At 46.3% G+C, this 24,888-nt stretch overlaps 1 protein-coding gene across 1 annotated transcript; it reads left to right on the forward strand.

Moving 5' to 3' along the window:
• Positions 1-1,939: 1,939 nt before the first annotated feature.
• On the forward strand, positions 1,940-19,544 carry LOC135007766 (uncharacterized; the record flags this gene model as incomplete). The annotated part of the gene is made up of 3 exons (XM_063952150.1): positions 1,940-2,026; positions 16,845-17,312; positions 17,676-19,544. Coding segments are annotated over exons 1-3 (2,424 nt in total), but the record flags the coding sequence as incomplete, so codon positions are not given.
• Between the last annotated feature and the right edge of the window lie 5,344 nt (positions 19,545-24,888).

Raw genomic sequence — 24,888 nt, forward strand, 5'->3', positions numbered from 1 at the left:
ACCTTGTTGAGATGAGCCAGCATTTGAGAACTTGACAAAAGAACTTGAAACTGTTGATTGCTGGTATGCCAAATGCTAACTGTATTGATTATGAACCAAGAGACTGTGTGATTGCCCTTACGCTCAGGTTGCCTAATAGACAGGTGGGAAGGACCATACCAAGATTTGTTGATAGCACTAAAGGTCGCCGAAAGAAAGACATGGGTCCACTCGCCCAACTGCAAGAAGGTCGCTGATCCGGAGAGAACTCGTGACAAAGTAGTTTATTGCTCACATTCATCGAGTTTGTGAACTGTGTGTTTGAAGTGAACTGTGTGTTCCAAGCAGGGCCGGTTCTTAGTCTTGTGGCGCCCCGGGCAAAATATGGGGGTGTGGCTTCAAATGGGGGTGTGGTCATGACGCTGAAATAAATAAATAAATAAAACGTATACTTACCATCCCCGTTCCTGATCCAGACCGCTGCAGACCCCCATCCGCCGGCGGCGCCGCTCTTCTCCTCTCTTCGATCTATGGGAGAGACGTTATTACGTCTCTCCCATAGAACAGCATAGACACTAGAGGTCAATTGTGACCCCTAGTGTCTGTGCCACTATGCTGTGCGGTGCGCGATGACGTCATCGCGCATCGCACAGCAAAGGTCCTCTACATGAAGGGAAACTAGACCGTGTGTTTCCCTTCATGGAGAGGACCTTTGCTGTGCGGTGCGCACCGCACAACTAAGGTCCTCTCAATGAAGGGAAACTAGACGCTACGCGTCTGGTTCCCTTCAAAGCGGGGGGGCACAGCAGGGCACTGCGGGGGCACAGTGGCGGATCTTGCCCTGGTGCGGCGCCCTCCGGATGGCGCCGGCGCCCTCCGGAAGGCGGCGCCCCGGGCAAAAGTACCGCTTGCCCGTGGCAAGAACCGCCACTGGTTCCAAGTGAACTGTGTGTTCAAAGAGCAAGGTGGAGAGCAAAGTGAACTGTGTGTTCCAAGTGAACTGTGTATTCAAAGAGCAAGGCAAAGAGATCGCAAAAGTATCACCAGAGACTCTGTTCCATGAAGACTGAGAGACGGCACTGTTGGACACTACCTGAGCGTACTAAAGGACTGCAGAAAGACCAGTCATTGTAATTGATTTGTTATAAACAAGATTTGTTTTGTTCTATTTCTCTTTTCTCTCTTTCCCGCTGACAAACATTATCTTTCAGGATATTCTATTTTTGCGAGGTTATTTTATGAGGAGTCGAGTGTGGGACTGGAACTGGTTCTGTAGGAAGGAGTGATCTCCTTATAGAATCCCAGGATTAGCCGATCAGTTTGTTAAAATCAGAGAAAAATCAAAGGCCTAGTAGTTATGGAGTTCAGAGGTAATCAGGAACAGTCAGACAATGGCTATTCACACATTGCAGATAAAGAGCTCATTAATATATGTGGAAGAAAGGTTTATGAGTGGCTCTCCCCCAACTCCGAAGGTTTATGTTATTTAGGAAGGACACTACTTATAACCCTTGTTCAATGATTAAACAGAATTAGCATACATTCCAGAAATGGACACAATGGGGTATATTTACTAAGGTCCCGATTTTGACCGAGATGCCGTTTTTTCATCAAAGTGTCATCTCGGTAATTTACTAAGCAATAATCACGGCAGTGATGAGGGCATTCGTAATTTTTTGGAAGTCCAAGCAAAAAATTACGAATGAATACACCATCGGTCAAAACGCGGCTGTTTAAGTATGAATCTCGGTAATTTACTAACCATTCGTAATTGTAATGTCTGCCGTGAAAATGCATTTGCGGACGTGAAAAATTACAAATCGTAAAAAAGTCCTAAAAAAAAACAGACCTGCTTTTGAAAAGCGTGTTTACATGTGTACTCAATTATCCATTACTCACACCTGAATTTTTGGCCCTATAAAAGTGTTTCAGGCACATTTTGAAATTCTCTCACTCTGAAATGGCGGCTGTGTTGTGTGCTAATGACTTTCTGTTTGCTGTGGGATACCTGAGCCTGCACCATGAGGCTTCCAGAAATCAGGGCCAGGTAAGTGAACATGGTCAGCAGGTTGTCCAGGTGCCGCGGAGGCTGCGCCAGCCACGTTTTTTTAGGGGACGTTTAAACTTAAACGCATTGTCTGATGATAGTGTCATACAGATGTTCCGCCTAAATAGAACCAACATTTTCCGCCTGTATGACCTTGTCAAACTGGGACTAGACCCTGAGACAGCACGCTCTCGCTCTGTCTCAGGCCTGCACAAACTCCTGGCTGTGTTACACTTTATGGCTACTGGGAGCTTCCAGGCTGTGGCAGGCGACGTTATTGGTATCTCGCAGCCAACCTTTTCAAAATATTTGAATCAGGTGAGTTGAAAAATACATACACGTTTATGTCTAAGTGTTGCTTCTGTAAGCTCTTACAACACAGTATTGTATAGAATACATAACATGACACTCACCTTAGATTGTTTACTGTCCACTCAGGTTTTGGATGTCTTGGATCCACATATTAATGCCTCAATCTGCTTCCCTACCCAGGAGTCGGAGTGGCGTGCTGTCAGGGTAGCTTTCTATGAGCTTGCTGGCATGCCCAATGTTCTGGGGGCCATAGATTGCACACACGTTCAGCTGAGACCACCTAGGGGCCGTCAATATATATATACCAACAGACATATGGCCCAATCCACTAATGTCCAGGTGGTTTGTGATGCAAAACTAAAAATTATGAGTGTGGTTGCAGGTTACCCTGGTGGCTGCCATGACTCCTTCATCCTCAGTCAGTCATCGCTCTTCGATAAATTTGAGGACGGACAAATGCCTGATGGCTGGCTGCTGGGTATGTTCCAAATGTGTTGTGTGTATGTCTTTTAACTACAAACTCCATTTTTGTATAGGGTAATTAATATTCATACACATGTCCTAATGTTGCCTAAATATGTTTTTCAGGTGATGGTGGTTATGGCTGCTTCTCTTGGCTCCTTACTCCATTGTCCCAACCTGATTCTCCTGCTGAACACAGTTACAATCATGCACATAAGGCTACGCGGAATGTGATAGAAAGATGTTTTGGTGTGCTGAAATCACGGTTTCGGTGTCTGGATAAATCTGCTGGCCTTTTGTTGTATAGTCCCTCCAAGGTGACTAGGATTGTGTTCTGCTGCTGTTTTCTCCATAATCTGTGTTTGAATCAACATCTGGCACATGATGAGGGAGAAAGCAGTCAGCAAGCAGAGGAGTTAGAAACATCTGGTGACAGTGTGAGTACAGATGTAGGGAGGCAGGTAAGGCAAGAAGTGATTCAGCGGTATTTTACTGGTAAGTTTTTGTTGGATGTAATTAACCTTGACTAAACACTTTTCAATACATTTTTGTAAGTGTGATTGAGTGTTTTGTTACTTAATGTTTGTTGTTTATAGTGGTGTGTACATTGTAGTTAGTTTTTGAGATAAATACATTGTAATTCATTACCCAAGAAAAACATACATACATCGCGTCTTCTACAATGTTTGACACGGACACTGGAAGTTGTGTGATTGAAAGTATCAAATTTTTATTGTGTTACACACAAGTTTTTTAATTTTTATTTTTTTCGCTTGTGTGTGCTGGGTGCCGTGCTTTGTGCTGGCTCACTGGCACGTGTTCGGGAGGATCGACGAACAGGGGAGGTTACTGGCGTTTGGCTAGGGGTCGTGGTTCCAGAGCTGGAGCTCACTTGTTGTGCTGCCATCAAAGAGATGTTCTGGCTTAAATTATGGATGCTGGCATTCAGTTGGTTGTTGGTTGCAGTGTGGCTGGCAACAATCCTGGACAATGATTCATTCACAACCTGATTGTGTTGTATCAGTTGGATGAGTGTTTGCTGCTGGCGTTGTTGCTCATCAATGATGCGCGTCAAATGAGCCAGCATTTGATTGTTGTCGGCCCGAATTTGATCCATAGAAGTGGCTATTCGACCTACTTGGACAATCAGTCTGCCCGAGTTGCGACTAATGCGCGGCAGATGATGGGGCAGACTGGCAAGGTGTTGGGTGTGGGCGGTCAGGCAGGCATTGTTTTGGGTCTGTTGGGTTGTCCAACTGGACCAAAAGTCATCGGGTACTTGTTGCTGGGGTGGAGCTTGGAGCAGTTGTGGAGTAATGGAGGCTTGGGGTATATCCTGCGGCTGTGTTGGCTGGCTCGGGATAACGGGTGTTAGGTTTAGTGTGTAGGTGGCCTGTTGGTCTTGTTCCTGCTGGCCAACGTCGGGCATCAAGGATGGTTCTGTATGGGGTGGGCAACATGCACTGTTTACTTTCCACATAATATATTTTGTAGGCCTAAACATTTCAAAATGAATTATACTGCATTTTTTTAATTTTTGGAATTGTGTTTTTCGAAACGAGGAATATTTTTATTCAAAACACATATATCCCATCACATGCGTGCACATAGACTGACTGCCGGAATCCTCACCTAACTAACTCCCCTCCACAGCATTACAGTGTTCTGTCACTTCCCCTGTCCAGGATATAGACTGCTCACCTGGATGGTCCAGAGGAGCGGATCAAGTAAGCAGTCTACCTCCAGGACAGGGGAGGTGTGTGAACACTATAATGGTGTTCAGGGGGTGGTGGTGGTTTTTTTTGGTGAGTAATTTGCTGTTTTTTTTCTGGCCACGTGTGTGTCCTAAATTTATTACGATGGCTGTTCAATTTTAAATGTGATGTTGCCCATAGCAACCAATAAGATTTATTAAATTTATGCATTTGCACCTTCAAAAAGTTTATACGTGAAATCTGATTGGTTGTTATGGCAAACATGTAATCTCAACTCCAACTCACATCATAGTAACTGTACTGTGTATATTATTTTGTATGTGCTTATTGTAAGTTTTTACTCACCAGATAACTGAGGTGATCGTGGCTCATCACTTTGTGGACTAGCCAATAGTGCTTGTGGTGGCTGGGGTGAGACTGCGGAGATGCGCCGCCTGGGTGGGGAAGATGGAGCCGCAGATTCTGATTCAAGACGCCGTGTCTTGCTTGGCCTCCTGGGTAAGTTAGCCGAGCCCTGTGATGGGCGCCTTAGAGGAGGTCGGCTTACAGAAGTAGAACCTATGTGAATATATAAACATTAATATTTTGTACTTCTATGTGTTTGCAGAATATGTGACTACAGTGAATTCTTACCTGCAATACCAGCATCCTCATCAGTTGGCTGGGGCCTGTCTGGGCGGCTGGTCTGGTGTACTGTTAAAAAAGTGTTAACAACATTATTACCATACTTGAAAAAAACATTGTTAACTGCAAAACCTTAGTGTACTGTAACTATCTTGTACGTATTGTAAAGTAAACTAATTTCTGGTTAAGATCTTTGTGATTACTTAATTTGGTTTATCTATAAAAATGAACATGGTGTTGCACTAAATAAAACAGTAACATTGATGAATTGTGTGCAAGATATTGCTGAGTTTGATTACTTGCAACTTAAACCAAAATTTATTCAAATTAAAAATACTTGCAAAAACACACACACAAATCATACAAAGCTGCTATTAGATACAACAGCTATGGGCAAGAAATATCTCATATTAAGTATTGGAACTACACATACCAGCATGCACTGCACCTGATTTTGCATTCAATAAAAGAAAAAAACAGCCAAGGCATGATGGGAAATGCAGTTTAAAAACACAAATACACCTTAAGGGTGCTCAGGCCTGCAATACATGACCAACACAATGTATGCATACTTAAATTATAAAAAATTTTTTGCTGCATGATAATTAAAAAAAAAAAAATATATAATTTTTACAATTCCAACTCACCATCCTGCGTAGGGCGGTCCGAATCCCGGACATGAGTTGCAGACACCACTTCTGCAGGAATCAGTGCCCGCACAGGCTCCTCCCAGTCAGGATAGGTTGCCCGGAAAGGGGGGCCTCCCCCGGTTTGGCGGGCTGATTTTGCCTCCTTGGCCATCTTGGCCTTGACACGGCGCTTGATGTCGTAAAACCTCTTGCGACACGTGTCCTCAGTCCGCCTCACCACACCCTCACTATTAACTGCCACTATTACTTTCCCCCACAGGACAGATTTCCTGCGGGAGGACACCTTGGCAGCATCCTGGCCAAACAATTGCCGATGATGCCTCATCAGCTCCCGCACCAACGCCATGTTTTCAGCATAGCTGAACTTTACATTACGCCCAGTCTTGGTAGTGGTGCGTGGCTGCGGAGCCACAGCACCATCACTATCACTTGAAAACTGAGCAACAGGCACCCCCTCCTCCTCCTCACTCTCCTCCTCCCTCTCACTAACCCCCTCCACCTCACTCACCTCCTCCCTCTCACTCACCTCCTCCCTCTCACTAACCTCCTCCACCACACTGACCTCTGAGTCAGACATAATTAGGACAAACGACACAAAACACAGAGAAAAAAAAACACAAAACACACTCCTCCACTACTACTACACACCACACAGCCAACACACACACACACACTCACTCACTCACTCACTCACAAACAATGACAAAAGACTTGAAAAAAAACAAGGACAAAAAAGTTTACAAACTCTGAAAAAACTAGACAACAAATATGACAAGACTACTTACACACACAGTACAGCACTCAACAATCACAAAACTCCTCTCCAAATCCACCAAAAAATCCACCAAACTCACCAACTCCAAATACACCTTCCTCTCTCCTCTCCACTAGCTAAACCCACGAGGTGCGGTGTGTTTGGGGCGGTTTTATAGTAATGTGCACAGACACTCCTCCATCACAAATACAACCAATCACGAACGCGTGATAAAACCGAAACTTAGGAATGAAAACGCGGCCGCGAAATAAAAATCGCTGCCGTAACAGACATGTGACGCAGTCGTAAAAAACAAACAAATCACGTCCGCAAAACATCAAAATCGGCCGAAAAAAGCCACCTCAAAATACGAATGACTTCGACATCGGACAACAGAAAAAAACCAAATACGACAGCTTAGTAAATTAGGCGTAATCAATTCAAAAAGTTGCACAATTACACTTTCGATGTCAATCGCGATTCTATTTTGACCACAAACTGAAAATTACGAATGTTAGTAAATATACCCCAATGGGGTATATTTACTAAGGTCCCGATTTTGACCGAGATGCCGTTTTTTCATCAAAGTGTCATCTCGGTAATTTACTAAGCAATAATCACGGCAGTGATGAGGGCATTCGTAATTTTTTGGAAGTCCAACAAAAAAAATACGAATGAATACACCATCGGTCAAAACGCGGCTGTTTAAGTATGAATCTCGGTAATTTACTAAGAAGTGCAAAGCAAAAAACAAACAAACACTGCCGTGAAAAATTACAACTCGTAAAAAAGTGCTAAAAAAAAACAGACCTGCTTTTTTAATCCGTGATTGTATAGGCATGCAGGGATCCATGAGATCCGTGCATGTATATCAGTGGGAAGGGGTGGGAAAGTGGTTATTTTCTTTAAAAAAATTGCGTGGGGTCCCCCCTCCTAAGCATAACCAGCCTCGGGCTCTTTGAGCCGATCCTGGTTGCAGAAATATGGGGAAAAAATTGACAGGGGTTCCCCCATATTTAAGAAACCAGCATCGGGCTCTGCGCCTGGTCCTGGTTCCAAAAATACGGGGGACAAAAAGAGTAGGGGTCCCCCGTATTTTTAAAACCAGCACCGGGCTCCACTAGCTGGACAGATAATGCCACAGCCGGGGGTCACTTTTATATAGTGCCCTGCGGCCGTGGCATCAAAAATCCAACTAGTCACCCCTGGCCGGGGTACCCTGGGGGAGTGGGGACCCCTTCAATCAAGGGGTCCCCCCCCCCAGCCACCCAAGGGCCAGGGGTGAAGCCCGAGGCTGTCCCCCCCATCCAATTGGCTGCGGATGGGGGGCTGATAGCCTTTTGTGAAAATGAAAAGATATTGTTTTTAGTAGCAGTACTACAAGGCCCAGCAAGCCTCCCCCACATGCTGGTACTTGGAGAACCACAAGTACCAGCATGCGACGGAAAAACGGGCCCGCTGGTACCTGTAGTACTACTACTAAAAAAATACCCCCCAAAAAAACAAGACACACACACCTTGAAAGTAAAGATTTATTACATACATCCACACAAACATACATACATACTTACCTTATGTTCACACGAGGGTCGGTCCTCTTCTCCAGTAGAATCCAAGGGGTACCTGTTGAATAAATTCTACTCACCAGCTCCAGGGTCCCAGGCTCCTCGTAGCATCCATTTGTAATCCACGTACTTGAATAAAATAAAAAAATGGAGAGCCGAGCCACGCACTGAAAGGGGACCCATGTTTGCACATGGGCCCCCTTTCCCCGAATGCCAGAAACCCACTCTGACTAATGTCTAAGTGGTTTTCTTCAGCCAATCAGGGAGCGCTACGTTGTAGCACCCTCCTGATCGGCTGTGTGCTCCTGTACTGTCTGACAGGCGGCACACGGCAGTGTTACAATGTAGCGCCTATGCGCTCCATTGTAACCAATGGTGGGAACTTTCTGCCCTGCGGTTGACCGAAAGTGACCTCACCGCTGAGCAGAAAGTTCCCACCATTGGTTACAATGGAGCGCATAGGCGCTATATTGTAACACTGCCGTGTGCCGCCTGTCAGACAGTACAGGAGCACACAGCCGATCAGGAGGGTGCTACAACGTAGCGCTCCCTGATTGGCTGAAGAAACCCACTTAGACATCAGTCAGAGTGGGTTTCTGGCATTCGGGGAAAGGGGGCCCATGTGCAAACATGGGTCCCCTTTCAGTGCGTGGCTCGGCTCTCCGTTTTTTTTATTTTATTCAAGTACGTGGATTACAAATGGATGCTACGAGGAGCCTGGGACCCTGGATCTGGTGAGTAGAATTTATTCAACAGGTACCCCATGGATTCTACTGGAGAAGAGGACCGACCCTCGTGTGAACATAAGGTAAGTATGTATGTATGTTTGTGTGGATGCATGTAATAAATCTTTACTTTCAAGGTGTGTGTGTATTGTCTTTTTTTGGGTATTTTTTTAGTAGTAGTACTACAGGTACCAGCGGGCCCGTTTTTCCGCCGCATGCTGGTACTTGTGGTTCTCCAAGTACCAGCATGCGGGGGAGGCTTGCTGGGCCTTGTAGTACTGCTACTAAAAACAATATCTTTTCATTTTCACAAAAGGCTATCAGCCCCCCATCCGCAGCCAATTGGATGGGGGGGACAGCCTCGGGCTTCACCCCTGGCCCTTGGGTGGCTGGGGGGGGGACCCCTTGATTGAAGGGGTCCCCACTCCCCCAGGGTACCCCGGCCAGGGGTGACTAGTTGGATTTTTGATGCCACGGCCGCAGGGCACTATATAAAAGTGACCCCCGGCTGTGGCATTATCTGTCCAGCTAGTGGAGCCCGGTGCTGGTTTTAGAAATACGGGGGACCCCTACTCTTTTTGTCCCCCGTATTTTTGGAACCAGGACCAGGCGCAGAGCCCGATGCTGGTTGCTTAAATATGGGGGAACCCCTGTCATTTTTTTCCCCATATTTCTGCAACCAGGGTCGGCTCAAAGAGCCCGAGGCTGGTTATGCTTAGGAGGGGAGCCCATGCATTTTTTTTCTCCGTTTTACAGTGTTTATTTAAAAAAAAAAAAAAATGAACCCCAGCACGGATCACACAGATCCGGCCGAGATTCATTGTGATAAAGTCGGCAGTGTTTTGCTAATCACTGCCGTAAAAAATGGGAAAAAACCACGAATGACATCGACATCGGAACAAATGAAAAATCCGAATACGACAGCTTAGTAAATTAGGCGTAATAAATTCAAAAAGTTGCAGTTTTACACTTTCGATGTCATTCATGATTGAACTTTGACCTTTTTCCGAAAATTACGAATGTTAGTAAATATACCCCAATGTTCAGAAAATAATAGGAATATGTAGATCATGAAAATTTTATATGTCACTGTCACGATTTGTTTGTGTCTTTTTCATCTACCCAGCAGAACCTCAATAGAACCCAAACATCAGTGTACAAGGACGTAGGTACATGTATGTGTGAAATGTTCATTGCAAATCAGACATTATAGGCCAAAGCACTGTCCCAGCATACTAGGTTGAATGTTGTCCCACACCCAACCAGTGGTCCCGTGACCGCCGAGTGCATATAGAGGATATCTCGTCCTCCTCCCTGTCTTCCCCAAATATAGTCAAGCGTCTGATTTGCGAAATGCATACATACTTGTGTCTAGGTCACCGAATATGGTATGAAATATTTTTTTCTTATGTTAATAATTGATGGCAGTTATTGTTTACTGCCAAAGGGTGGACTGTCAAAGTCAAAAATATTACATAAAGAGAACATACAAACTACACACATTTAAGTCGCTATACTTGCAAATATGCGCAGCGAGCACAGCAATATATGGTAACACACGCATTTACACGGACATGCCACAGAGATGGATTTGACACTTATTTCATACAGTACATAATTATAATAATATCAAGCGCCAGACATCATGGTGATTTAAAATCACCTAATAAATTAATGTCATGAATGTGTATTATTTGAATGGAACCAGATACACCTGTCATGTTTACTTTTAAAACAAGCAGATTGGTGTGTAGATTAATTTGATACTTGTTATTAAGTTGTAGGACATTGCAGCGGATAGTTATGATTGAATGTATAAAAGCTAAAATCACTTTGTTAGAACAATGAATGTTACAGTGGAAAGGGAACTCAGGCCAGCCCCTTTGTCCATCCTCAGGGCTGAACCTGTTCAGCATATACAAAGAAACTAGTGACTCAATGAGAGAGAGTCCCCTCCCCCAGAAACTAGATAATACTCTGCTGACCACACAGGAAAGTTCGTTCCTGTTTCGCTCTCAGAGTTGCTGTTGCTTTTTGGTCTCAGGGAATGATGGAGGAGTTATTGCCAGATCAGTTCCTGTATTTATTTGCAGAGAGAGAGATATTAAGAGGAGGATGCATTGAAATATATGGTATTGTATCGCTGGCATTTAACTGTAACTGTAGGTAACTGTGTTTTAACTATGTTCTAACTGTTTACTGTGTGAGTTGTATTCATGAAACTATAGGTATACTGTACTTTGTAATATATATTGAATCCATATCCTTTTAACAACAAATATATACATCAATGAGCTTTGGAACTCAGATAATGTGTGGGTGTATTGTTTTCTCTTATGGGATACAGTGTTTTGCGATGTACAGCGCACTTTTATCGTATATGGTAGTAAGAGGTGCAGGCATTTACAATATATATTAGAGTGGGCATTTTAAATATTTGTGAGAAATCAATTTGGCATTCATAAAGATTAGCCAGAGGAACGAAGTGTGCCATTTTAGAGAATCGGTCAACTATGACCCATACGGTGTTCCGTCCACCAGACGCAGGTAAATCAGTAATAAAGTCCATAGAAATATGCGTCCATGGTCTTAGTGGCACAGGTAACGGATGGAGTAACCCGGCTGGAGGACCTTTGGGATTCTTATGCTGGGCACATTTTGGACAGGCAGCCACGAATTCCTGAACGTCAGTCCTGAGATGAGGCCACCAGTAGGAGCGCTGAATGAATTTGAGTGTTTTATGAATGCCTGCATGGCCCATGAAGGAGGAGGAGTGAGCCCATGTAAAAAGTTTTTTGCGAAGATTTGGTGCAACGAAGATCTTTCCTGGAGGAGGAAGTGGAGAGGTATTAGTAGCTGAAAAAGAGGTGGATTCCAGGATGAATTGCTCTTTTGAATGGTCAGAGGGTTCTTCAGAACTTAGGGAGTGAGATAATACATCAGCCTTTTTGTTGAGGGAACCAGGTCGGTAGCTAAGTTTAAAGTTAAAACAGGTAAAGAAGAGTGCCCACCTTGCTTGGCGTGAGTTCAGACATCGGGCTGACTGTAGATACAGGAGGTTCTTGTGATCCGTGGTTACCGAGATTGGATGCTGAGCTCTCTCCAACAAATACCTCCACTCCTCAAAGGCCAACTTAATCACCAGTAATTCCTGTTCCCCAATAGCGTAATTCTGTTCAGCGGGGGGGAAATCTTCGCGAGAAGAACGCACAAGGATGGACCTTCTTGTCCTCGAAGAGCTGGGATAATACTGATCCTACTCCTACAGTAGAGGCATCAACCTCCACCAAGAACGGACGGCTGAGATCAGTTTGTCGAAGAACTGGAGCGGTCATGAAGGCCTCCTTTAAAGATGAAAAGGCTTCCAAAGTCTCCGGAGACCACTTGGCAAGATCGGCTCCTTTCCTAGTTAATGCGGTTATGGGAGCTATGACAGAAGAATAATTTTGAATGAATCTTCGGTAGAAGTTAGCAAAACCCAGGAAACATTGAACTCCTTTAAGGGTAGCTGGAAGTGCCCAATCCTGAATCGCCTGGACTTTAGCGGGATCCATCTGTAACCTCGGCCCTAAAAGAATTTAACCGAGGAATGGAATCGTGGGTACTTCGAAGGTGCACTTCTCTAATTTACAGAATAATAATTGATTCCTTCGTAAATGAGTTAGCACTTCTCTGACTTGTTCCCAATGGGTCTTCAGATCCCTAGAAAAAATTAGGATGTCATCCAGGTACACTACCAAGCAGTCATAGAGGAAATCTCTGAAGATTTAGTTAACGAACTCTTGAAAGACGGCTGGGGCATTACATAGGCCAAAAGGCATTACCAGGTATTCGTAATGGCCGTCGCGGGTATTAAATGCCGTCTTCCATTCCTCACCTGGGCAAATACATATAAGATTGTAGGCCCCCCGTAAGTCCAGCTTAGTAAATACAGTAGCTCCTTTAATACGGGCGAATATTTCTGGAATCAGGGGTAACGGATATCTGTTCTTAATTGTTATGTCATTGAGACCTCTATAGTCAATACAGGGCCGCAAACCCCCATCCTTCTTTTTGACGAAGAAAAACCCCGCCCCAGCTGGAGATGTGGAAGACCTGATGAACCCTTTATCCAAGTTCTCCCGGATATACTCCGACATGTCCTATGTCTCGGGAAGTAAGAGAGGGTGGATACGACCTCGGGGAGGAGTCTTACCATTAGCTCAATGGGACAATCCCAAGTACGATGCGGAGGCAAGGTGTCTGCCCCATGCTTACTGAAAACATCTTGAAAGGCTTGGTATTCCACAGGAATGCTGGAAGGACTGGAAGAACAGAGAGGTCTAACTGAATGTAAACAGTTCTGAAAGCAGTCTTGTCCCCAAGAGAGAACATCCATAGTTTGCCAATCTATGTGGGGATTGTGTCTGATTAACCATGGAAACCCTAGGATCATTTCATGAGAGGCTTTAGGAATTACAAGGAAAGAGATTTTTTCTGAATGAAGAACTCCGACCTTCATCTTGAGAGGGATAGTACGAAAGGATATAATACCCTCAGGGATATAACTTTCATCCACCGCAGTAACAGAAATGGTACGATCCAAAGGAACCATTTGTATTCCAGATCGTTTGACCAGAGCTGATGTAATGAAGCTTTCGGCAGCTCCGGAGTCGAGTAGTGCAGGGATGAGAAGAGAAGAAGAAGGGAGCTCCAATTGGGTTAACAAGACAGACTCTTTCTTTGTATGTAATTCTGAGAATTCTCCTAGCTTGACCTCTCCAGCACAAGCTAGGAGCGGGCGTTTCCCGGACGTAGATTGCAAGTTTTGACAAAGTGACGAGATGCACCACAATACAAGCAGAGGTTCCCTTGTCGCCGTCTCTGACGTTCTTCGTTGGCGAGCGGGAGCGATTGATCTGCATGGGTTCTTCCGCAGTTGGTGATGATGGTGTTGGTGGAAGAACAACTCTAGGCTTGGGACGATCTGACCGCGACCTCTCCATACAGCGTTTTCTGTACCTCAGGACTAATTTATTGCATAAAGAAATTACTTTATCCAACTTATCAGGTACGTCCTGAGTTGCGAGGTCATCTTTGATCTTTTCGGAAAGACCGCTCCAGAAAGCTGCAATGAGAGCCTCCTCATTCCAGTTCAGTTCTGAGGAGAGAGTACGAAACTGGATCACGTACTGACTGACCGTACGCGTGCCCTGACGCAGGCGCAGGATCTCCAATGAGGCGGCAGAAGTCCTGCCCGGTTCGTCGAAGATTCTTCAAAAGGTGGCCACGAATTCTGAATAGTTAGACAGGATGGGATCCATCCTCTCCCACAAGGGTGGAGCCCATTCCAACGCTTGCCCGGTAAGTAAAGAAATTATATAAGCTACTTTGGTTCATGCTGATGGGAAGTTGGCCGACTGTAGTTCGAACTGGATTTCGCATTGGTTAAGAAACCAGCGGCATTGTTTTGGATTCCCATCAAACTTACTGGGAGATGGCAAATGTAACCATGGAAGTGGTACTGGTACACAGTGTCGGACTGGGGCATGTAGGGCCCACCGGGGAATGCGGTGGTAGGGGCCCATGTTTACAGGTGTGGTAAGTCCGCGGAGGCAGAGCCGGATTAAGGGGGGGGGGGCCCGTGGGATACGTACCCCGGGCCCCCCTTTCCAAAAGGGCCCCCTGCCACACCGCAGATCAGATCTCTCTTCCGATCCGATCTGCAGTGCTGTGCTCCCCGGCTCCGGTCCTCACTGCAGCAGCTGCGCACAGACAGGACAGCTGAGCTGAGCGACGGCTCAGCTCATACGTGCACGCAGGGGGGGTTTCAGAGTACCTGGAACCCCCCCCCCCCCCAGCCCACCGATCTATCGCACAACTTACCGATACATTTGTTTTTTTTTATGGAGATGGAGGAGCTCCGCAGGGTGTGTGTAGAACGCGGCAGCTGTCTCCACATATTTTCTGAGCGCTGGAGGCTGCCTGAATGACCAGTAGAGGGAGCTCCTCTCAGGAAGTTCCCTTGGGGAGAGCTGGTTAGGCTGTACGGATGTGAGTGGCACGGACTGCTGAAGCCAAAAGGTTTGTGTCTCTTTCGGGGGAGCCAGGCTGGGAGAGTGATGTGTGGGTGACTTTGATGTTGGCTCGGCCAGTACTCAGTAATCCCATCTGCAGGAGTGTGTCTGACTCTGACTCGCATTCCTGGGTATATGGGGGTGGGGGTGGGGGCTTTTATAAATAATGGGTGCTTATTTACTATTTTCTTGCTTTACATGGCTGTTTTATTTTATTGTGAAAAAGGTGTGTGTGTGACAGTGTAAATGTGCTATATACTGTAACTGTGTGTGAGTGTGAGTGAGACATGCATGTGTGCTATATAGTGTGTGTGTGTGTGTGTGTGTGTGTGTGTGTGTGTGTGTGTGTGTGTGTGTGACATGCATGTGTGCTATATACTGTAACTGTGGTGTGTGTGTTTGACATACATGTGTGCTATATACTGTAACTGCGTTGTGTGTGTGTCATACATGTGTGCTATATACTGTAACTGTGGTGTGTTTGTGTGTGTGTGTGACATACATTTGTGCCATATATTGCTGTGCGTGTGTTTATAACATACATGTGTGCTAAATATACAGCTGTATGCGTGTGTGTCAGACATACATGTGTGCCATATCTATATAGCTGTATTATATACATATATCCTGAATGCTTAGCCATAGGTATGTCTAGTGGAACAACACTGCCCAGCAAGCTGTACAGAGTCTGCTAATTATCATATAGGAATATCCTGAATGCTTAGCCATAGGTATGTCTAGTCACTAGTGTATTAAATATTAGCAGATTTATTCAAGTTTTATTTGTAGTTATTTGGGGAATGTGTAATGGTTTCATCCCTACACATTATTTGTTTGTTTAAGTTTTATTGCTCCAAATGGGTGATGGGCTAGGGGAGGGTCCAATCAATCAATGTGCTTACATACACATGTTTGGGCTTTATATTAGTGTGTAGTTTAGCTGAATTAGCGTAGCTGAATCATTGTGTGGAGAAAATCTCTAAGGGATTCGTCTGGCACTTATACTGGACTTTAACTGGACAGAAACTGCTTGGAAACTCCAAACAAAAGCAAATAAATCATCACAATCCACCAAAACTTGGACTGCAGCTACAAATGTATGTACACACCTATTATTCTCCAAACCTCACTTACCCGGACACTAAACATTCACTTTCTGCAAAAAACCTGCAATACAACTTTTACTCTGACCCTGCAAATACCTGGAAAACAAATGTTTAATTGAGAAGCATATTTGATGAAGTAACACTGACTTGTGGTTTGCCAACACTGTGTAATTTTCCATCAAACATCAACAAATATTTGATTTACTGGTAATCTGTAGATATTAACATCATTTTAAATACTTGCAAATCGTATTTCTTTCTGCAAACTTCACTGCTCTCTCATACAGCCACCACTCCTCCTCCTATTCTCATTTTACTACCAGTTTACACACCATCCACACTATGGCCAGGCTGGCAACCCCCCTTACTCATTGTCCTTCTATTCCTTTATTCTGTCCCCTGTTACCACCTCTATCCCTCTCTCACAGTCTCCTACATCTCATCCTCTCTCCTCTCCTCTGTCTGCCTCCCTACCCCTCTTCTGTTTCCCCATTGCAATTCACTTCTGCCCCTTCACACCACTTATACCCCACCACTCAACCCTGCTCTCTCCCTCCTCTGCCTGTCTCCTCACCTCTCCTCCACCAGTATCAAACTGCACTCCCTCCCTGTTTCACGCATGCAGTCTCCCTTCCTAGCCAAGGCCCCAGCACCATCATCACACCCTCTTTATCTTCTCCTTCCAAATTACTCCTACCTCAACGCTACAGCAATCCTGATAATCTCATTCACATCTCTCACACAAACTCATACCCCCTATCTTGTGCACTCTGGAATGCCAGATCTATTTGCAACAAACTGACCCCCACTCATGACCTTTTCATTTCCAACTCCCTGCACCTCCTGGCCATTATAGAAACCTGGATTACCCCTCATGACACCACTTCTCCTGCTGCTCTCTCTGCTGGGGGCCTCACATTCTCACACACACCCCGACCCGGGGGTCGCCATGGGGGTGGTGTTGGGATCCTTTTACCCTCAAGCTACACATACCAACTTATACCTCCAGAACCTTCTCTTACATTCTCTACATTTGAGGTCCATGCATTACGCCTCTACCAACCTACTAATCTTCGAGTTGCTGTAATTTACCATCCACCTGGCATTTCCTCCAAATTCCTTGACAACTTTGCTTCCTGGCTACCTCACTTCCTCTCTTCTGACATTCCCTCCATTATTCTAGGTGATTTCAACATCCCTATCGATTACCCCACAAAATCACCTGCCTCTAAACTCCTTAACCTCACCTCTTCACTTGGTCTCTCCCAGTGGACCACCTCACCCTCCCATGTGAACGGGAGCTCACTGGATCTGGTTTTCACTCACCGCTGTGATATTTCTGATTTCTCCAATTCCCCTTTTCCCCTCTCTGACCACCATTTGCTCTCTTTCAACTTATCTATCTCTGCTTCCCCATCTCTCCCTCCTAAGGCTACCATCACGAAGCGTAACATTGAGGCTATTGACACCTCATCCCTGTCCTCCCTGTTTGACTCCCTTCTCTCTCCTCTTCTCTCTCTCACATGCCCTGAACAAGCCACATCCTTATACAATGCATCTCTTACTTCTGCCCTTGACTCTGTTGCTCCGCCAACCACTATTCACCCTCGCAGATCAACACCTCAACCCTGGCACACCAAATGCACCAGATACCTACAAAAATGCTCACGTACTGCCGAGCGACAGTGGAGGAAATCACGCTCTAAAGCAGACTTCCTCCATTTCAAATTCATACTCTCATCCTTCAGTACTGCCCTTTCCCTTGCTAAACAATCATACTTCAAAATCCTCATTTCTACACAGTCTTCCAACCCCCGGCGCCTCTTTGCCACTGTTAACTCCCTCCTCCGCCCACCACCACCTCCTCTCCCTTCCTCATTGTCTGCTCTTGACTTTGCCACTTATTTCACATCCAAGATTGACTCCATACGTCAGGATATCACTTCCCACCAGACCAGCAACCAGCCACCACCCATCCCTTGCCACCCCTCCCCTTCCCTCTTACCAACTCTGACATCTTTCTCCCATGTATCTGGCGAGGAAGTCATGGCCCTCATCCGTTCCCCCCCCCCCACAACCTCCCCGCTCGACCCTATCCCCTCCCACCTCCTCCGTTACCTCTCCCCTTCTGCCTGTTCCCATCTTGCCCACCTTCTCAATCTCTCCCTTTCATCAGGCACTGTCCCCTCTGCCTTCAAGCATGCTCTTGTCTCCCCTATTCTTAAAAAACCTACCCTTGATCCTAACACTCTCTCCAACTATCGACCCATCTCTCTCCTCCCCTTTGCCTCCAAACTTCTTGAGCGTATTGTCTATAATCGCCTCACTGCCTTTCTTTCCTCTCACTCACTGCTTGACCCATTCCAGTCTGGTTTCCGTTCTCTCCACTCCACTGAAACTGCCCTCACAAAAGTCTGCAATGACCTCCATGCAGCCAAATCTAAGGGCCACTACTCTCTGCTTATTCTTCTTGACCTCTCTGCTGCTTTTGACACTGTGGACCATTTTCTCCTTCTGCAAATCCTTCACTCTCTTGGTCTGCGTGATACTGCCCTCTCCTGGCTGTCCTCCTACCTCTCTGATCGTTCCTTCTCTGTCTCCTCTCATGATGCTACCTCCCCCCCACTTCCACTAACTGTTGGTGTCCCCCAAGGCTCTGTTCTTGGTCCTCTCCTTTTCTCTCTCTATACGTCCTCTTTAGGTGAACTCATTAGTTCTTTTAACTTCCAATATCACCTCTATGCTGATGACACTCAAATCTACCTCTCCTCCCCTGATCTCTCCACGGCTCTCCTCACTCGTACCTCAAACTGTCTTTCTGCTATCTCTTCCTGGATGTCTCAGCGCTTTCTTAAACTCAACATGTCTAAGACTGAGCTGATCATCTTCCCACCCTCCCGCACAGCCTCACCTCCCACAATCTCATTATCCATTGATGGCACAACCATCTCCCCTAGCCCCCAAGTACGCTGTCTTGGCGTAATCCTTGACTCCTCCCTCTCCTTCAAACCACACATTCAGCACCTCTCACAAACCTGTCATTTTCATCTCAAAAACATTTCTAGAATCAGACCTTTTCTCACACAGGATGCCACTAAGATCATTATTCACTCACTGATTATTTCCAGACTAGACTACTGTAATCTCCTCTTAACTGGCCTCCCTGACAATCACCTCTCTCCACTCCAATCTATCCTCAATGCTGCTGCCCGGCTCATCTTCCTCACCAAACGCACTACGTCTACCTCCCCCCTCCTACAGGCCCTCCACTGGCTTCCCTTCCCTTTCAGAATCCAATTCAAACTTCTCACACTCACTTACAAAGCCCTCACCCACTCCTCTCCCATCTACATCTCTGACCTTATCTCCCTTTACTCTCCCACCCGTCCTCTTCGCTCTGCTAATGCACGCCGTCTCTCCTGTCTTCTGATTACTTCCTCCCACTCCTATCTCCAAGATTTTTCACGTGCTGCTCCATTTCTCTGGAATTCTTTACCTCTCCCCCTCAGACTCTCCACCTCTCTACAAAACTTCAAACGGGCTCTTAAGACCCATTTCTTTACCAAACCTAGCCAAATCTCAACATAACCCTCTGTTCCACGCTCTCTATGTACCCCATCTGTGTCATCCCTGTCTGTCTACCCCTCCCCTTAGAATGTAAGCTCTCACGAGTAGGGCCCTCTTCCCTCATGTGCTTATACTTTTCTTACTTTAATAATCCTCAACTGCCCAGATCCCACAGTTTTTTGACCACCTGGAACTTATCTCTATGTTCACTGGTGTAGTTATGCTTAGTTGCCCTGTACTTGTCCTATATTGTATTCAACTGTAAGTCACTGTTTTCCTATTTTTTATGTGCATTTGTACTCTGTAATCGGGCGCTGCGGAACCCTTGTGGCGCCATATAAATAAAGGATAATAATAATAATAATAATAAAATATATATATATATATATATATACTGTATATAAAAAAATCAATGATGGCACTCCTCTGTCTGTGAATCATCCATCGATTAACACCCTTGTTCAGGGTATACACACACATTATATATATATATATATATATATATAATTTTTTTTAATTATTATTTTGGAAACCCCCCTGTAAAAATCCTGCGTTTGCCCCTGGCTCAGCTGTCCAATAATGTATCAATGAAACAGCCTGCGTGCCCAGCCAATGACTGAGCGGCAGGCTGCTTCATTCATACTTTATTGGACAGCTGAGCCGTCGCTCAGCTCAGCTGTCCTGTCTGTGCGCCCGCTGCTGCAGAGGGGACAGGAGTGGAGGGCAGGAGGTCCGGCGTGTGCTGCTTGGGGAGGCAAATATATATATATATATATATATATATATTCTGCCTTCTCTATTAGGGGCCCCACTCTCAAGTGCCCCGGGCCCCCCATGGTCTTAATCCGGCTCTGCGCGGAGGGGGTGTGGTCTGCAACCTCATTGGTTTGACTAACCATTAAAGAGTGCAACATCTTGGACCCTTCATAAATATATACAGTAAATTCAGCTGCTGAATGCATGATAATGAACCAGATTAATAACAGCAATGCACTGTAGAAAATACACCATAGCCCAGTATAAGGTAATTTATGTATAATGTATAATTCAAGTGCACAGTCTGGAACCTAATCCTTAGAGCAGGAGGTGGGCCCCCAGGCAGTGGGGCCCACCGGTGGTTTCCCCTGTACCCCTGTGGGCCAGTCCAAGCCTGCTGGTACAGGAGGAAGCGGGACCGGAGGTGCTAATGTGGGAGCAGCTGTAGATACTTGAGGGGCCGTAATGGCAGCACAGAGAGAGTCGAGACGTTCGGACATATTCTGCATGAACTGCACAATTTGAGATTGTGTGGCCTCCTGCTTACTTAAGCGAGACCAGATATCTGCAGTTGAATCCCCTCCTGAGGCCTGATCACCCATCGAATCCATTTGGCCAGTGCTTACTGTCACATCTAGCAAAGTTTGAGGATCCGGCAGCTGAGACTTGCCCGAGGAGGTAGATGGCTGTGGGTGAACAAGATGAGGGGGTTGGATATAGTTCCTTCGCATGGGACACGGAGCAATGAAGAACGTAGGTGGGGTTGAAAGTCAATAAATAATATTTATTATATACAGGGCTGAGGTAGAGAACTGTGGCTGGACACGATGGTTAAAGAACGTAGTTGCGGATAAAGAACTGCAGGTTGTGGCTTGAAAGACGAGGTTGTGAATAATGAACTGCGGAACTAAGGATGGTGGTTAAAAGACGTGGCTAAAGGTAAAGAACTGTGGACTGTGATATGAAAGACGAGACTGTAGATGATGAACTGTGGAACTGTGGATGGTAGTTGAAGACGTAGCTGGAGACAAGGACTGTGAACTGTGGTTTGGAGGATGAGGCTGAAGATAACAATCTGCAGGTTGTGGTCGGTGGTACAAAGACGTGGCTGGTGAAGTAGAACTGTGGAGTGTGGCTTGAAAGACGAGGCAGAAGACGGGGCCGACTGTGCCCAAAAAGTCTTACTGGACCGGGTTTTCCAGGAGCGCTTCCACAGGCAGTAGCAGGTTAGGAACGGCAGGACTGCAGCAGCAATAGGGAACCGACCAAGCAGGAGCAGTAGTAACCAGAATACTGCAAGGATCCTGGGAGCACAGGCTAAAGCACCTACAACAGGTTTGTAACTTGAAGCACTGGCGTCCCTGTCCTAAACCAGACCCCTTTTATAGGGAGAGCTTCCCCTGGATTGGCTGGAAGAAACAGGAAACAGGAACTATGCTTAAAACTTGGTCTCCAAAATGGCGCCGCCGAGTAATGCAGACCTTTCTGCAAAGCCACATTGCTCACTGTCTCTGGTCTCCTAGCAACGGCTCAGCAAGAGCGACCCGCTGTAGCGGCGTCCCGCTGCCACGAGCGGACCCCCTCACCGCCGCCACTGCTGCCCACGGATCCGGCGCAGCAGCCCACCTCCGCCGCTGCCCGCACACCGCCAGAGAAGCCAGCCCCGCGGCCCCAGCGTGCCAGTAAGACTCCGGACGCTGACACCTTAAATACTTATAGCAGGGAGATAGTGATTCTGTATAAGCGATTAATCCACAACATTCATCTCCTTCCATAAACCGATGTCAGAGTCGTTAGTGAGGTTTTTTTCACAAATGGCATGCAATATAAAAACGGCACAACGCATAGCATAATATGTTTTTTAATACAACAGACAGAAACATGTAAAATCACGAAACATTCCAAAAGATTTGGCAACGGTCAGTTCTTAATAAAGCATAAGAGATAGTATATCACCAGTACATGATCCGGATATGCTTCCTGGAACTCTGCTTCTACTGGCAAGCACTCTTCTGGCAACACTGCTGATCCCCCACCAACGCGTTTCTCCCTCTTGCTTGTGTCTTTTTCAAGGTGATGATTCATTAAGCATCTCTCATGCTTTATTAGGCACTGACCATTGCCAGTTCTTTTTTTTAGTTGGTAATTGACTCACTTCTGCCATTATCAACACTGATTCCAGAATTTTGAGTGCATTGTGAATCTTTTGGAATGTTAAAACTGCAATCCTAAGCAACACCCACCCCTACTTTCAGTGCACAATGACTGTTTGGAATGGGGTATATCAGGAACAGACTAACTTACAGAACAGAAATCAGTATAGCTTCCAAAATTACTGCAATTTCAGAAATCATTGGCGAGCAGAAATTTCAGCAGACCAACATTGGAGACCATGGCTAGTAACTGTCAATGCAGGTGCAGTGTGACAGTTGATCCTCGGACTCACTGCTCTTCCATTGGAGCTCTGCCTGCCCCCCACTGGTACATATCAGCCCGCGCCTTCAGATCAGTGCAGTTTTCAGAACTGGGAGACGTCCTGAGCAAAGTTGTCTAGTTGGTGGCCAACATGTAGACCTCCATTATCCTGACGAAATTCAAACCTAGGCATTAACCAAATCCTGGTCAAACTACACCACTATGCCAAAGTTGGTAGCGCTAGGTACTTACATAAATGTCAAACAAACACACACACACACACACACACACACACACACACACACACACACACACACACACACACTTATTATATAGGTATATATATTTTTTATTTATTTTTTTGCTGTGAATTAGCTTTTGATTGTTTGTAGTGTAATATGTATATGTGCATTAACTTGGAATAAATTACACTTTTATAAAGGTATCATGACTCCATCTGTCACAGATTATCCTCCTAACCTTTCCTTGCAGAATCTTGCTAGAGGCAGATCCTGCTTAGCTTGTCAGATCTACATTCCAAGTCTCACTTAGCAACACAGAATGTGTATACATTATTATATATGTACTTGTACTGAAGCACATGTTACAAGTCATTTAGGATAAGTAGTTTAACACATTTTCTCTTACGTCCTAGAGGATGCTGGGGTCCACATTAGTACCATGGGGTATAGACGGGTCCACCAGGAGCCATTGGCACTTTAAGAGTTTTAGAGTGTGGGCTGGCTCCTCCCTCTATGCCCCTCCTACCAGACTCAGTTTAGAAACTGTGCCCTGAGGAGCCGATCACAGCTAGGGGAGCTCTCCTGAGCTTTTCTAGTAAATTTTTTATTTAGAGTTGTTTTTTTTTACAGGAGGCTGTTGGCAACAGCCTGCCTGCAGCGAGGGACTAAGGGGGGGAGCAGTGTCTGCCCTGCGGGGTCTGAGCTACTGTCTCCGCTGACTGGACACTGAGCTCCAGAGGGGTCAGATTGGTCTCCGTCACAGGGGACCGCTTGCCCCAGCAGCATGCCGCCAACCCCTTACAGAGCTGAAGAAGTGGTGAGTTAGTCACCAAGGGGGTAGCAAGCGGGGGGCCGGTGTGAAGATGGCGGCAATGGGGAGGGAGCGCAGTACTAACTGCGCTCCTGGGAAGGTACCAGAGGCACATGGTGGTGCGCTGTGAGGGGCGACCCTGGGCCAGCACTTACCCCCACACTGGTCAGCAAGCCTGTCGGGGTCCACGGATCACAGCCAGCAAAAGTCCTCAGGCCAGTATAAAAATCTGAAGAGCGGGAAGACAGCGCCATTAAGGGGGCGGAGCTTCTGAGCAGACCCAGCAGCGTTCCAGCGCCATTTTCCTGCCTGCACAGCGCTGGATGGAAGATCAGGTCCCTCCACAGCAGCTCCATCTGGCTGTACACGGTATCAGGGGGTTGTAGAAGGGGTGGTCTTCTGTTTGCCGCCGGTCGGGCTCCCGGCGCTCAGTATACCGGCGCCGGGAGCCCGACAGCCGGAATACCGACAATTATTATCCCTCGTGGGGGTCCACGACCCCCATAGAGGGAGAATAAAATAGTGTGGCGCGCGTAGCGCGCCACCGTGCCCGTAGCGTGGCGTGCGCAGCGCGCCCGCAAGGGTGTTCTTTTGCGCTCGCCAAGCTGTCGGTAAGCCGGCGGTCGGGCTCCCGGCGCCGGGATGCTGGTCGCCGGGAGCCCGACCGCCGGCCAGCCGTAGTGAACCCTGTAGAAGGGAGGGGAGGCTGCAAAATGACTGTGTCTCCTATTAAGGGACACAGTCTGCGCTGGTAAGGGGTTGCCTTTTACTAAAAGCGCTGTATTGTGGGTTGGCTCCGATCTCTGTGTCTCTCTTGCCTTTCTTACTCTGTCTGCCCCCATCTGTGTGTGTGTGTGGAGTGTTAGGTGGTCTCCTTTAGCTTTGTCCAGGGACACTGTGTCATATGCTGCAGAGGATTTATCCTCCCAGGATGATCCCATTCCATGTAATCAGGATAGCACTGGTTTAGCACAGATACCAGCAAGGGAACCAGAGTGGTTTTCCTCTATCAAAACTTGGATTTCTCAGATTTCTGACAGGGTTGCTAGTAGTGATGAGCACCGGAAATTTTTCGGGTTTTGTGTTTTGGTTTTGGGTTCGG

The sequence above is a fragment of the Pseudophryne corroboree genome, chromosome 2 (assembly GCF_028390025.1).
Source record: "Pseudophryne corroboree isolate aPseCor3 chromosome 2, aPseCor3.hap2, whole genome shotgun sequence".
NCBI classification, from domain to species: Eukaryota; Metazoa; Chordata; class Amphibia; order Anura; family Myobatrachidae; genus Pseudophryne; species Pseudophryne corroboree.